Here is a 15,314-nt window from a genome sequence, read left to right on the forward strand (position 1 = left end):
AATCTATTTTATATAGTCTTAGTTTTGACTGTCATTCAACATACAGATGGGTCTGACGGATACTGAAAACCCAGACGTGTGTGAACATGAGGTTTCAAGACATCCTGATAAGACGGAAAAAGTACAAATCTGGGGGAAACTTGGAAGCAGGGTGTTTGTGTGTTTGTGTTGCATAAATTGAATCTAGAGAAGCCTAACTGACTTACAGTACATTTCTCAAAATGTTTTAGAAACAAGGTAGAAATAATGAAATGGCTTAATTAATTCATTGTGAATAAATCCATTTATTCTGTTACCTTGAAATAAATGAAGCTATACATAATCATTTGTCAGATTACTTTTTTACAATCATTGAAATCACTTTGAATAATATGTTGTACTTTCAAAGCAGATATTTCATTCAGTTGAGCAATATCCCAATTTCTGGACAAATTAGTAACATAAATGCAATGTATAATGTAGCTCCCATCTGGTTGAAAGGAAAGATTTCAACATTTGCGGGACATAACTAAAAGCAAGACAAAGATTTGCCCCAATAGTCTTTTTAAATGACCAGTTCAGTTCATAAACTGTGCTTCAGATTAAACCTGTGAGATTTGATTTACACACAGGGTGAGATTCCTGTAAAAGTATGTGTACATTCATTTCAACAACAGAGAAACAAAACATGACCATGAAAATTGGGATTCTCATCATGAATAGGATTCTCATCCTCACTACAACATTCTAGAACTAGTGACATCACCCAGTTCTGATGATAGCATTTTAGTAGCTAAGGAGATAAGGAAATATGATGATGACAGATGACATCATGAAAGATTGACACATATTGACATAGAAAACATAAAATAACATCACACATTTCCCACAAAATCTAATGGAAGATGTCTACAGGACAAATAACTTAGATAAATGATTTTATTACAACAAACATGAAGATGGATGAAATGAGAACTCAACACAATTTAATAGTGCATGATCTTATAATGATATGAATATATTAAAAATATAACATTCTGGTATATAATCCAGACAAGTGTTTGGCGTGCCCAACAGCAGTAGCTGTGACATTCCATAGTTGACACTAGAGGGCAACCTAGACGTGTACCTAGACCAGCATGCACTGTGACTGACTGTCCATTATTAAATCAGACCAGTAAGAAGTTCCTCTGGCAAAGAAAAATGCTCCAAAATACAACAAGAGTATTAGAAAAATTCAAGACCAACACCATTTTAATATAAACTCAAAGGATTTCAAACTCAAAGAGCTCTTATGTGAGAGGGTTACATTTAGTTATGTCCAGTTGCCCTGTCTTCAGAAGGCTCTGTATGCGTCCTCCGCTCACTCCTTTTTTATCCATCTCTCTCCCCCTCTTGCAATGTATTTGTGAATGATTAATCCTTGCTTAGTGGCAGTGTTGCTCATGTGGAGGATAATGTTGGCACTTCAACACCAACTGCTGTCCCGCTTGGAGCTTCTGGAGCACCTTTGACAGGAGAGAAAGATCAGTCAGATCAGATCAACATACAGTGCAAATGGACAATAGCTGTAAAAAATTAGGCAAGTATGATTGTGTCACAATCACAGATCCCTTACCCTCAGTGTTGTCTGCTGGCTATGCTTCCTGTCCCGCAGTTTGCACATGCTCAATCTCCACACTGACCTTAGGCTTGGGTTTCCTTGACACAGGTGGAGGCACCTTGACCACCACATTCTTCTGTGTGTCTGTGGACTTGGCTGGATTAGACACAGATGAAAGCTCAGCTATCAGGTTCTTTGTGAGATTGGCCTGGGCCTCAGGGGATGAGGGGGTCTCTATGACAATCTTCTTTGTGCTCTTGGCAAAGATGAAACTGGCGGTGGAGGAGGGAGACATGAGACTTGTTGGGGAGTGCAGGCTAAGACGAGAGGGAGGCCCCTCTTTACTTCTGGAAGCTGTCCTCAAGCGGATGGCCTCCTGCATCCTCATGGAGGGGGTGGTGGCTGAGGCAGGAGGTGACTTCCTCGTAGGAGAGGTGACAGTGGATGACTCTGAGGGTAAATTAACTATGCTGGGCTGGGGCTTGGCTGGGGCTGGGGTTTCAGCTGAGGCTGTGGCTGCCTCTAGGGCCTCAGCTGGGAATGTGGCTGGAGCTGCCTCTGGGGTTGTGGCTGGGGTTAGGGCTCCCTCTGGAGCTGAGGCTGTGGCTGCCTCCGGGGCTGAGGTTGCCTCTGGGGATGTGGCTGCCTCTGGGGATGTGGCTGCCTCTGGGGATGTGGCCGTGGCTGGGGAAGGCTCTGGGTCTGCCTCTGGGGTTGCCTCTGTGGCTGGGGCTGTGGCTGCCTCTGGGGCTTGGGCCATGGGAGGTTGTGAGATAACAGTAGTTTTTGGGGATGTGACAGTGGGAGGGGGAGATGTTATGAACAGAGACCTTCGAATAGGCTTCTGGGGAGCCTCACCGTTATTGGGTTGTTTGGCCCTCAAAGTGACCTCTGTCTGGTCCTGTCCCTGATTCTGGTCCTTTTCCTGACCCTGGTCACCATTATTGACAGACCTCAGCTTGACTGTCTGCAGAAGGGAGGGGGTGACCACAGGAGTGGAGCCCTCCTCTGGGGGAGTGGGAGAGAGAGAGCTCTTGCTGAAGGACTTCTTCTCTTGGTTCTGTCTCTCTGTGGTCACTGGACTGGGCTGCTGTATGTGTTTCAGTGGAGGTGGGGGTGGAATACTTTGAGGTGGTGGAGGAATGTAGGAGGGTGGACCAAACCTTGCTTTTGGTGAAGGCGGGGCCTCTTGGGGAGGCGGCGGTGCGATACTCTGGGGTGGAGGTGGGATTCCCTGTGGTACAGATGAAACAGGGGGCACATGTTCTGTAATAACTACCTTTGGTGGTGGGGGAATGGGCAGGTCAAGCTCATTGCCAAGGGTGGCCAAGTCCATGGGAGGAGGGGGTGGGGGCCAGGAGGATTCCCCAGTGGGGGAGACTAGTTGGGGCTCTGGAGCGGGTGTAAAGTCTGATGTGGCCACAGGTGGGGTCTGTTTGGAAGGGGGAAGGGGAGGATGGTGTGCTGGGGGAGGAGAAGGAGATGGCGAGATGCGTGCTAGAGCAGGGCTTACCATAGACGTGTCCATTTTAGGTTGGAATTCAGTCTTTTTCGCTGCAGCAGGAGTAGTCGTCTGTATTTCTGTCTTTACTTTTCCTAGGCCCTTTCCTGGCGCTACTGAGGCCTTTACTGACTTTCCATTTACCAAATTACTTGTCTGGACCTTCTCTAGTTTACCTATCAACTGATTTACAATGACCCTCTCTGGTTCAACCACCAACAGACTTCCCTGCACCTTCTCTTCAACTCCCAGCTGACTTCCTTGAACCCGGTCTTCTTCAACCTTCTGTGCTACTTCACTCTCCTGACCCTTTCCTGACTCAGACATATGTGCTGCTGGATTACTAGTCTCCACAGTGGAAGAGTGTTCCATCTCCTGGTCTGCTGGACCGGTCTGCTCTTTAGCTTGAGGCTCAGTGACCCTCTCCAGCACACCTCCTGCCTCCTGCTCTGGTGCTGCATCCTCATCCCTCCTCTCAGGTGACAAGTTCTTAACAGAACCCTCTCTTGATGTGGAAGGAGACTGCCTCTGCTGTCGTCGATCCTTTGGGTTCTTTCGCACCACCGTATCCGTGTTGTTGGGGGCCGGGGGACCTAGTAGCAGTTCAAAGGTGCGCTTGTTGTGTGCCCATACCTCCGGGGGAGGAGGAGAGGGGGCAGACACCTTGGGTGGAGGCGGGATGTTGAACAGCTCTCTGATTGACATGACTGAAGGTGAGGGAGTTACACTGTCGACTGGAGGGGATGGCTGTGGCTTAGTCGTCTTGCTGCTGTCAGAGGCCTGTGGCTGAATGACAGGTGATGGGGCTGAAGATGCAGGGGATGGTGCCTTGGGGAAGATGCTTGCTAGTTTGCCCAGGATGCCTCTCTTTTTCCCTGGAGATGGGTTATGGGTTTGTTTGGAAGGGAGGGTGGGCGTGCCACCGTGGCTGGAGTAGCCGCTGGAGGGGGAGACATTCTTCAGGCCATTTTCCTGGGGGGTTTGCTTCTGGGGAGAGGAGCCTGTGGAGCCTGGCTGCTCATTCCTCACCTCCTCCATGGCTGCCTGTTGTGGGGTGTTGAAGGGGCTGGCTGTCACAGAGCCTGAAGACTCATCCAGACAGCTGATGTCTGCTGTGTAGCCAGGGCTACTTTTGTTACTGGAGGGCATGGGAGTTTCCCCAGCACTGACAGCCTTAGCCTCCCCACCCTGGAATGGGCTGCTTTGGGGAGGGGCAGCAACCATGGTGTCAATCAGGTCTCGCGTGCACCTCTTCAACTTGTCCTTGTGTAGGGAGTAGGAGCGGCTGGGTGGGGCCGGTGCCCTCTTGGACTTCATCACAGACATGGTCCGGGTGAAGGGCCCCTCCTGTTTGCAATCATCCCCTCTGGTTTTCCCTTTGCCGTTGGTGGCTGAGGTCCTGGAGACCTTACTGACAGAGGAGTGGATACTCTCTCTGTCCAGGGCCGTCTCCCTGGATGAACCCTCCCCACCCCCCTCCTGTGAGCCCCCCTGCCTGGTGGTGCTGTTGGAGGAGATGGTGGAGGAGTCAGACACCAGTGTCTCAGAGGACTCAGAGTGGCTCCATCCAGAGCTGTCAGAGAAGTGTGATGGGTTGTAACGGGAGGCGGAGGACATGGTAGAGGCGTGGGAGGAAGCGCGGGAGGAGGCTCTGGAGGAGGCTCTGGAGGAGGCTCTGGAGGAGGCAGGGCTGACCAGCAGCAGGCTGCTCTTACTGACGGTACGAACGCTGCTCCGACTGCGGTTCCGGGTGATCTCCACCACATCTATGGAAGGTAGCAGGACAGCATTGGGGATGATCTTAGACATGTAGGTGGCCTGGGGGGACATGGACATGACGGGGTTGGGGTGCAGCTGCTGCAGGCTAGAGGCTGTGGTCATCCAGGGGACAGCCAGGGACTTGGGCCTCTTCAGGCCGGACTGCTGGGGGCCCATGCGCTGGAGGAGAGCAAGGTCGTCCCTGTGTCCGGCCCGGGAGGGGAACTTCTGGATCTGGTCCTCACTGACGGGTTGCAGGCCTTCTACAGACTGGAGGTACATCCTCACCCCCTCCTCGGAACCAGCCAGGTGAGTCCCATCGATGGTGGGGAAGTCCAGACTCTCACCGTTAGGGAGCCCATCCTTGTCTATAACCTGACGACCTGCCCATGATGCTCTGTCCAGCCCTTAAGTGAGGAACAGGACAAATCAGGATAGGTTCATATACAGCTACACAAGCCAATAGAAGAGTATGTGCTTGTATTAAGAGTGAAATTATCCACAGGTATCTTCACAATGGCCTATATTGACACATTTCAATTCACTTAGAGCATAAATAATGAGTAGCTTACCCAGTTCCCTCTGGATGTGTTGTGGTATCCCCATAACTGTGGTTCTCCTGTGTCTCCTCCTGGCCTTGGCCTTCTCTGGCTTCAGGGGCCTGAATGTTGATGCTGGGGAAAGAGACAAAAAGCAGGAGAGAAATATTAGGTCAAAATTAGCAACACCAACAATCAGTGGTTGGACAAGGTTTTATAGTGGTTCCAGTATGAATCATTCTCTGGTTATGGTCATGTCAGGTTACCTTGGCGGGTCAGTCCTGACCGTGAGGACCGTGTGGAGACAGTGGAGCGTGTTGAGACCTGGGACACAGTGTCTGGTATGGTGCTGTCTGAAAGATAGCCTCTCCTCTCACTATAACTGTCACTCTCAGTGTCGTCTGGCTGCCGGGTCACCGTCGACTGTAGGAATCCCAGAAAGTTCAACAGTAAATCATTAGTATACGCTTAATTAAAGCAGGTTTGGTGTAAACTTGTGATAGACTAATGTTTAGTGATTTGATGTAGCACTGTGGTTGAAATGTAGAATGGGAAACTTACAGTGACGCTTTGGTCATCCTGGTAATCTACCCCATTATTGGTTTCTGAAATAAAGGTCAAAATATTTCTAATAGAGTGGCCCCACAGTAACTTTACTTAATGAGTTAATCTAATCAGGGGTAGGTGATGGAGTAAGTGTCAGTATTTGGAGGGATTTGCAGGGCGTTTAGTACCTTCCTGCTGCTGCAGTTTGAGTCCCTCCTGGGCCTCAGTGTGCAGGTCCTCCAGGTACTTGGGCCGGCTGCCTTCGATGAACACATTCTCCTGGAAGTGTGGAGGAACGCGAGTCCCCTCATCCTCATGCTTTGGGACTGCTGGGAGGAGAGAGAGAGAGAGATAGAATATGAGTGGCTATACATACATACTGTGTATATTTATGCATGCATTTTCATTACAGCATGTGTAAATAAATGCACAATATCATTGACAAAACTACATTGTATCAAAATAATTGGATATTAATTATATCCACAAAAGTTGAACGTGAACTGATATGTCTCTACTTATCAATCCTGTTCCAAAACAATCTTTATATAACTCACTATAAAAATGGCTGCTACGTGCAATGAAAATTATGCAACAACCCAAAAGATTGGATAATTGGCCTCAACATTTAAATGGTATTCATCAACTACATTAGCCACAAGTCCCAGTAGGCTTCATTGAGATAATCAGCCAGTATATTCCCCAAACATTCCTACTCTCATATAATTCAGAGAAGCAATGTTATAGGGTTATCATGAGAACACTAGCAGTGTAGTAGTACCCCTTACAGAACAGCAGTCCTGACATCTAGGATCAGTGAGGTGATGTTAAGAGTGTGGGGCATCCGTGGCCATGTGGTAAGCCGTCATCTTTAGTTAAACAAAGCTGCTTTAAATTTAGCCACGTCTTGTCTTGTACATGCTCTGTTGGGCTAGGAGGACCATGCTGGAATTAGTCCTGTCAACCATGTGCTCTCAAATGATTGCTGCTATACACATCACCATCTCTTTATTTCTTTGGAAATATACCATTGACCACATTTACCATATCCTCCTAATAATAACAACAAGTTCACACAAACTGTCAATTCAGTCAGAATGATTGATGAATTAAGTGTTTTGCAGAAACAGTGACAGTACACCAGCAAAGTAAGGAATTACAAGCTCTCAGTGATAGACATTCACCAAAATACATTTAGACAACATTTTAACATCATAAGAAGAGATCAAATGGAATGGTCCATTTGGGCTCTGTATCACCCCGATAGCTAACAGTTAACACATTTCATGACTACAGATATGAACTAATCACTTTACAGTCTTACTCATATCAATTGAAACAGTTAACCACCCTTCCCTTATCACCTAGAAAGGACCTAGAAAGGTTTTATGGCCAACACTTGCTTGGCCATTAAACTTCAAGAAGGGAATTCAAGGTATGTATCATAAATGAAAACGCTGTCTGAGAATATCCAGGACTTAGCCCATTGTTTTAGCCTATACTGTAACTCACCTTTCCTCTTGAAAAGCAAAGGCACTGGCAGACAGTAAACATTCTGAGTCAAAAGCACCACCATAGCTACTGAGATACCATGGTAATATAATCCCCCTAAATGTATTAAAACAGATTTTATCCTTCGAAAGTAAACAGGAGTTCAAAACTATCCCAGTGAGTTTGTTTTGTTTTAGGGTAGATCATCATCCGATACAGACAAAATAATTCAGTGGATCAGGATAGAAGAGATATCCCTTGTTGCTGTTGTTGTTATTACCACCCAGTTCATTGAGTTATTGCCCAGTTCTAGTGGTTCCATCACTAGACAATGCGAACTCAGACACTAATCCCAGAAGGCTAATTCTGCCCATCCCTCCAATAAGCACCCCCCTCCTCATGTCCCTGAGCGACTGATTCCCACTGCTCTCAGTTTGTGGACATGCTGACCCTGGATTGGTCAGAGCGTGGTTATGACACTGACCATGCTGGGATCAGACACAAACGCTCAAACACACACACGCAAAGGGAAATAGTGGTTAGACACTCTAAACTCTCATCTGCTTGAAGCAACCATTTAAATCATACTGACTAGCTACTGTGGCATTTATGACAACTACTGTGGTTTAACTGACAGATGAGATCAGGAGATCTATAGGAATCCGATTCTCACCACACACATTCCCCACAAGGTGGAGTAAAGGAGCTAGACAGTATGAAGGTGTCAGTATTTAAACAAGATTGATCCTGTTGGGAGAGAATGTTCTTAACACTTTTATCTGTCTGTTACACAATAGAATAATGTTACACAATGAAATCATGTTCCCAATTACTTTTATCTAACAACACAGTCAATGGGATCTCACTGGACTAAAATAATCAACTGAATACATAATTCCCTGTGATTTACGGCTGATAAGAATTTTGTGGAGAGGCTAATATCTCTTACTACTTTACATCCCATCAGCAAATCTACAATTGACATTCCATATTCGCACGAGGGGCATGTCTGAAAATGTGTACTACTGTGATGTACGAACCTCAATCTGCGCCTGGGAAAGTGGTATATTTACCTCCTGATGCAGTAAGCAAACGAGGAATGTATAACATCTGAGCAAACGGAAAACATTTCCATGTTATCATCATGCCACAGTAGCTAGAACTCCGACCTTTACATCAGTGCTACAGGTATCTCACCAGGATGAATGGAGCTTTCTTACGCAATATGACTCACGTGGGCAATCAATGGCTCAATGGCTCTGTCCAGCAGGTTTTGCATAGATTGGTTGTTTAATTATGGTTTTTAAATCAACATGACATTGTCATTCATAGAAAAGAGAGAGGTGAGACCTTTGTAGGTAGGGACAAAACAGGTACAGGAGGAGAAAATGGGAAATGTAGGTACAGCCAAAATGACAAATAGATTAAAAGATTAATACAACAGTCAAACAGAGATAGTCAATAGTCATAACACACACACACACACACACACACACACACACACACACACACACACACAACCGGGGAGGGGAGGGATTACAGTGACGATACCCAATCTAATATGTATGATACCCAACAGATTAATGCTGTGACATCAAAGATCAGTTTACAGTCTCAATGGAAAACAAATAACATTTCAGACTTTTGGTGATATTATTATTGTACATTCGACACATACTGAGCATGTAGCCATGTGCCATTACATTACAGTTACATCAGTAGTCGATAATACAGAATATTGATATATTGCTAGGTCTTTCAGGAATTAAGTCAATAACATGATTATTCAACCAGTAACAGACTAAATTTAAAAGAGTCAGATTAGGCTGAGGGAAATCAGCAGAACGAGTTCATGCCTGTTACCCAGGATCTAACACAGTCATCAGGGTGGTGCTGATACACTCTGACACAGACAGAGACTTCATTTAGTGAGCACACCAAGGTTATTATAGTTTTGTGATTTTCTATTAGTTTTTATTTCTATTAGTTTTTAGCTTTTCATTTGAAATTCTGTTTAGTTTCAGTTCGTTTTCAGACTTGATTTACCAGTTTTTATTCAGTTTCAGTTTGATAAAAACATTTATATTTCGCTTTTATATTATTTAGTTTCAGTTTTAGTGTTAGTGACAGAAAGTAGCCTTATGCATGGGAGGCTAGGAGCCATTTATGTGTTGTAGGCCTATAGCAGGGGTACTCCAGTACTACTTGAGATGGTCCGGTCACACAAATGTCCTAGGTGGCAAAGCTCCGGATGGATATTGTCATTTAAATCGGCGTAGTAACAAACCCCCACCTCGCAACCCATGCGACCCCAAACTGTTCAAAACCTTCTTCAGCCAAGTAGGCACGGGTGGGCCAATCAGATTAGATTAAGCAACAACAACAACAAAATACATTTGTATTTTTACCTAAACACCATCAGATAGAATTCATAGCAAGCAGTGCACTGGAATGACATTCAGATGAACTGGAATGAAATTCACTCTCATGGGATGGGTGGCCAAAAATAACTAACTGAAAGCCACACCCCCAATAAACCACGAATATGACCGCATTAAGGCATATGTCACAGTGCTTCTATGGCTATACACACTAAAAATTAGGGGTTCAACAAGGGTTCTTCTAAGATCCTCAAAGTTCTTTGAAGAACCTTAGGGTTCATGGCACTGAAAATGGCCCCCAAAAGGTTATTCCAAGAACCCCATAGGAGGTGGGGTTCATCGAGGAACCTTCTTAGTTGATGGGGGTTCTTCCAGGAACCTAACTGCCCAACTGAATCATTTGGATTTGAATTTGAAAGGACAGCAGGTGCATGCACTTAACTGACAAATATAAAGATCGCCTCAATTTAAGGTAAGGTTTGTCCCTTGTATGATCTAAATTGATATTGTTTTATGATGATACCATCTATCTTTTCATATTTGTGTAAATCTTTCTAAAACAGAAAATGGACACAATTCAATGGATATCAATCAACAAAGAGGTAAGAATATGTAGGTTATAAGAATATGTTGAAGGCTAGCTGTATTGGGTGCAGATGACTGAACTGCTCCCTTTTGTGTCTGTGTCTGCAGGTATACAGACATGGAGGCATACAAAGGCATGTCAATTGGTATTGGTATGTTATGCAGATCACATTTACCATCCTCCTCCCTTACCTCTTCAATGAATATCCCATAGGACTCTACATTATGGACAAGGTATGTGTATGAAAACCATTTTCAAAACAGTTTTTTTCATTCACATTCACCACAAAAACCAAGGTATGAATACTGTCATGTGCATGTTTTGTTAATCATCTTTATAATTACATTTTTTTGGATTCACAGACTTCACCCTCCGTACACCTCTGATGAATATAACAGGAAACCTGTTCGATCACCATGCACTGCAAAATCATTCTGGCTATGGATACGGAGAACATCAATACATTAACATCAGAACACCAGAGGATACACCCATTGGACTTGGGGCTCTGCTGGGAGTTTGTTATTCTGCTTTGCCACTAAAATCATAATAAACACTGAGAACTAAAATATTGTGTTATTGTTATATGTATTATTAATAATAACACAGTCAGAGTGTAGTTCATAAAATGTACCCCAAAAGGTTCATTAAAAGTGGTTCTTCTAAGAACTTATAGGGGTTAGGGTCCGAAACTAAAATAATAGCTGTCTCACCTTGACTTTATCCTGAAATCCTTTGTGGGTGCTGTTCAGATGAACTTTGAGGTTGGTTGGGTTTTTCCCTTTTGTCTCTGTTCCACACATGCTGCCATCTTCTGACACTACATTTGCTTTTGTCCTTTCCAGCAATATACTCCAAATAATCCCATACAAGGCTTTGCCTTTTGCGACTGACCACTGCTGGTGTTGGGTTTGCTGCCTCCATTGTACATGCCTATGGTTCACACTCATGCTCCGCGCTCGCCCTCGGATTTCCTCCCTGTTAGCTACTGATAGCTAGTGATACACAAGCTAGGCATATGTGAAACATTGTCCTCTGCTGGCAGCATTTACCCGCCAGATTCAGAAGCTTGAAAACCCCACTAGAAAAAAAAGCTTGATGATGGTTTTTATTTTAGTTTGGTTTGCAGTCAAATATAATAGTTTCAGTATAGTTTTCCAATTTTAGTTTTCACTTTAGTTTCAGTTTTCGTTTACTATAATAATCTTGGAGCACGCACACGCACACACAGCTGACCCGGCACGAACATGCCCCTCTCTGTTGTTTTGAGAGAGTCATGCACAGATAGACATTCTGTGCTGCTGTGAGTGTTCTATCTGCTGCGGTCTATCAGCCCAGCCAGGTCCTAAAGGCTCTTTTAAAGGAGAGGAGAACAAAGCAGTACGATGACACAGTGGGAGAAGGTTGTGACCTCGAGTGACTGTGTGTAAGAGTATTTATGAGTCCAGGTCTAAGCTTGTGGTCGGCTGAGTTTTCTCCTGGCCTCCAGTGAAAGGAATAAGGAACATAAACATTCAACAGTGCACTCTTACGATGAAGATGACTTCTCATGTGAGGTAGGTAGGTAGGCAGGTACAGTGCTATGAAAAAGTATTTGCCCCTTTTCTAATTTTCTCTACTTTTGCATATTTGTGATACTGAATGTTATCAGATCTTCAACCAAAACCTAATATTAGATAAAGGGAACATAAGTGAACAAATAACACAACAATTACATAATTTCATAAACAAAGTTATGCAACACCCAATTCCCCTGTGTGAAAAAGTAATTGCCCCCTTACACTCAATAACTGGTTGTGCCACCTTTAGCTGCAATGACTCCAACCAAATGCTTCTTGTAGTTGTTGATCAGTCTCTCACGTCACTGTGGAGGAATTTTGGCCCACTCTTCCATGCAGAACTGCTTTAACTCAGTGACGTATGGGTTTTCAAGCATGAACTGCTCGTTTCAAGTCCTGCCACAACATCTCAATTGGGATTAGGTCTGGACTTTGACTAGGCCATTCCAAACTTCCAATTTGTTGCTTTTTAGCAATTTTCATGTAGACTTGATTGTGTGTTTTGGATCATTGTCTTGCTGCATGACCGGATGGTCAGCTCACAGACGGATGGTCTGACATTCTCCTGTAGAATTCTCTGATACAGAGCAGAATTCATGGTTCCTTCTATTAAGGCAAGTCGTCCAGGTCCTGAGGCAGCAAAGCATCCCCAAACCATCACACCACCACCACCATGCTTGACCTTTGGTATGATGTTCTTACTGTGGAATGCAGAGTTTGGTTTCACTTATGTTCCCTTTATCTAATATTAGGTTTTGGTTGAAGATCTGATAACATTCAGTATCACAAATATGCAAAAGTAGAGAAAATTAGAAAAGGGGGCAAATAATTTTTTAAGCACTGTAAGTCGGTACATTGCAAACAGTGACAATCTAAGTAAGCCTTAATATCTTATATTGAATGATAATTCACTTAAAATATGAATTGTATTCTTATATATACTAAATTATGTTACGTCATTGGCAGATATAATGTTACTTATATTAACCTAAGGTATAATACAAGTAATTCATCTTATTTCAAGAAATGCTAAGATATTTTACCTTACTTTTTAAGGTAAAATATCTTAGCATTTCTTGAAATAAGATCAATTGCGTCTATTAACCTCTTAAAATCTGACGCCCTCTGATGGCATTTTCTAAACACCGCATAATATTGTATACTAACCACATAAAGTACATTTCGGTTTCAAAGCTATGAGTCCTACAAACACATGCTTAATACTGTTAGAAAAGGTAAGAACTGTGGGGAACTGTGTGACTACTACAGAGGCAGAGATACAGTGGGCCAAATACCCCTGAAATGTACCGTTCTTCTGTTTGTTTTTTCTTTGAGGGCGGGAGGGGATCCCCCATGTTGGGGAATAATAGATTTGAAAGTCTAGGTTTAAAATAAAATATTTCACCAATTACTGTTCCAAAAGGATAAAACATTTAAATAAAAAGCGCAGGGCTTGTGCAATGTGCCATGCCTTCATTTCTCGTCTTACAGGAATGATATACACTGAGTGTACAAAACATTAAGAACACCTGCTCTTTCCATGACATAGACTGACCAGGTGAAAGTTATGATCCCATATTGATGTCTCCTGTTAAATGCACTTAAAAATCAGTGTAGTTCAAGGGGAGGAGACAGGTTAAAGAAGGGTTTTTAAGCCTTGAGACAATTGAGACATGGATTGCCAGGCGCACCAGTTTGTGTCAAGAACTGCAACGCTACTGGCTTTTTCACACTCAACAGTTTCCATGTGTATCAAGAATGGTCCACCACCCAAAGGACATCCAGCCAACTTGTCAACTTTGGGAAGCATTGGAGTCAACATGGGCCAGCATCCCTGTGGAACACTTTCGACACCTTGCAGAGTCCATGCCCCAACGAATTGAGGCTGTTCTGAGGATAAAAGGGGGGAGGGGGAGCGCAACTCAATATTAGGAAGGTGTTCCACTCAGCGTACATATGAGGAGAAAGCTGAAGTCTCTACCTATCCATTGATGTAAATATATCCCCCCGTCTGATTCTCAGTTCATCCACTAGCAGTACGAGATCACATGACGTCTATTGGCCTCTTCAAACCAGTTGCATCTGGTTTGGGTAGTTGACTCACTGTGCCAAAATGGTTGAACAAAAAATCTATCTATAAAATCATATCAGAAAATGTTTAAAGCAGCAAACCAATGGAATGTAAAAGTTCATATTTGAAACATGTATTATATTGCCTATATATCTCCTGTTGCAAGTCTTGTAAATTCAATTGTCTATCTACTCAAAGTGGAGCAGTTGGTTATTTGAACAAAACCTGATGTTTTAAAGCTATTTTTGGATCCTTCGCTAAAACATATTTATGTACACTACCAGTCAGAAGTTTGGACACACCTACTCATTCAAGGATTTTTCTTTATTTTTACTAATTTTTTTTAAATTGTAGAATAATAATGAAGACATCAAAACTATGAAATAACACATATGGAATCATGTAGTAACCAAAAAAGTGTTAAACAAATCAAGATATATTTTATATTTGAGATTCTTCAAATAGCCACCCTTTGTCTTGATGACAGCTTTGCACACTCTTGGCATTCTCTCAACCAGCTTCATGAGGTAGTCACCTGGAATGCATTTCAATTAACAGGTGTGCCTTGTTAAAAGTTAATTTGTGGAATTTCTTTCCTTCTTAATGCGTTTGAGCCAATCAGTTGTGTTGTGACAAGGTAGGGGGGGTATACAGAACCCTATTTGTTAAAAGACCAACTCCATATTATGGCAGAAACAGCTCAAATAAGCAAAAGAGCAACGACAGTCCATCATTACTTTAAGAGAATTTCAAGAACTTTGAAAGTTTCTTCAAGTGCAGTCACAAAACCTAATCAAGCGCTGTGATAAACTGGCTCTCATGAGGACCACCACAGGAATGGAAGACCCAGAGTTACCTCTGCTGCAGATGATAAGTTCATTAGAGTTACCAGCCTCAGAAATTGCAGCCCAAATAAATACTTCAGAGTTCAAGTCACAGACACATCTCAACATCAACTGTTCAGAGGGGACTATGTGAATCAGGCCTTCATGGTTGAATTGCTGCAAAGAAACCACTATCATTTGTTTTTCAACAGGACAATGAACCAACACACCTCCAGGCTGTGTAAGGGCTATTTTACCAAGAAGGAGAGTGATGGAGTGGTGCATCAGATGACCTGGCCTCCACAATCCCCCAACCTCAACCCAATTGAGATGGTTTGGGATGAGTCGGATGGCAGAGTGAAGGAAAGCAGCCAACAAGTGCTCAGCATACGTGGGAACTCCTTCAAGACTGTTGGAAAAGCAATCCAGGTGAAGCTGGTTGAGAGAATGCTAAGAGTGCGCAAAGCTGTCGTCAA

General features: G+C 43.6%; 1 protein-coding gene across 4 annotated transcripts in view; it reads right to left on the reverse strand.

Annotated features, from left to right (window-relative positions):
• Positions 1 to 264: 264 nt before the first annotated feature.
• LOC311102754 (uncharacterized protein) overlaps positions 265 to 15,314 on the reverse strand; it is a 45,206-nt gene continuing 30,156 nt past the window's right edge. For 3 of the 4 annotated variants that reach the window (XM_084144140.1, XM_084144141.1, XM_084144143.1), the window contains 6 exons: positions 6,115 to 6,255; positions 5,942 to 5,985; positions 5,647 to 5,803; positions 5,414 to 5,515; positions 1,598 to 5,248; positions 265 to 1,487 (listed from right to left, as the gene is read on the reverse strand). In XM_084144140.1, coding sequence (XP_084000266.1) covers positions 1,617 to 5,248; positions 5,414 to 5,515; positions 5,647 to 5,803; positions 5,942 to 5,985; positions 6,115 to 6,255 — 4,076 coding nt within the window. In that variant the 3' untranslated portion in view covers positions 265 to 1,487; positions 1,598 to 1,616. The remainder of the gene's footprint in view (positions 1,488 to 1,597; positions 5,249 to 5,413; positions 5,516 to 5,646; positions 5,804 to 5,941; positions 5,986 to 6,114; positions 6,256 to 15,314) is intronic. The other variant, XM_084144142.1, reaches the window with a different exon arrangement.

This window comes from Coregonus lavaretus, assembly GCF_964263955.1.
Source record: "Coregonus lavaretus genome assembly, chromosome: 27".
Taxonomy (NCBI): domain Eukaryota; kingdom Metazoa; phylum Chordata; class Actinopteri; order Salmoniformes; family Salmonidae; genus Coregonus; species Coregonus lavaretus.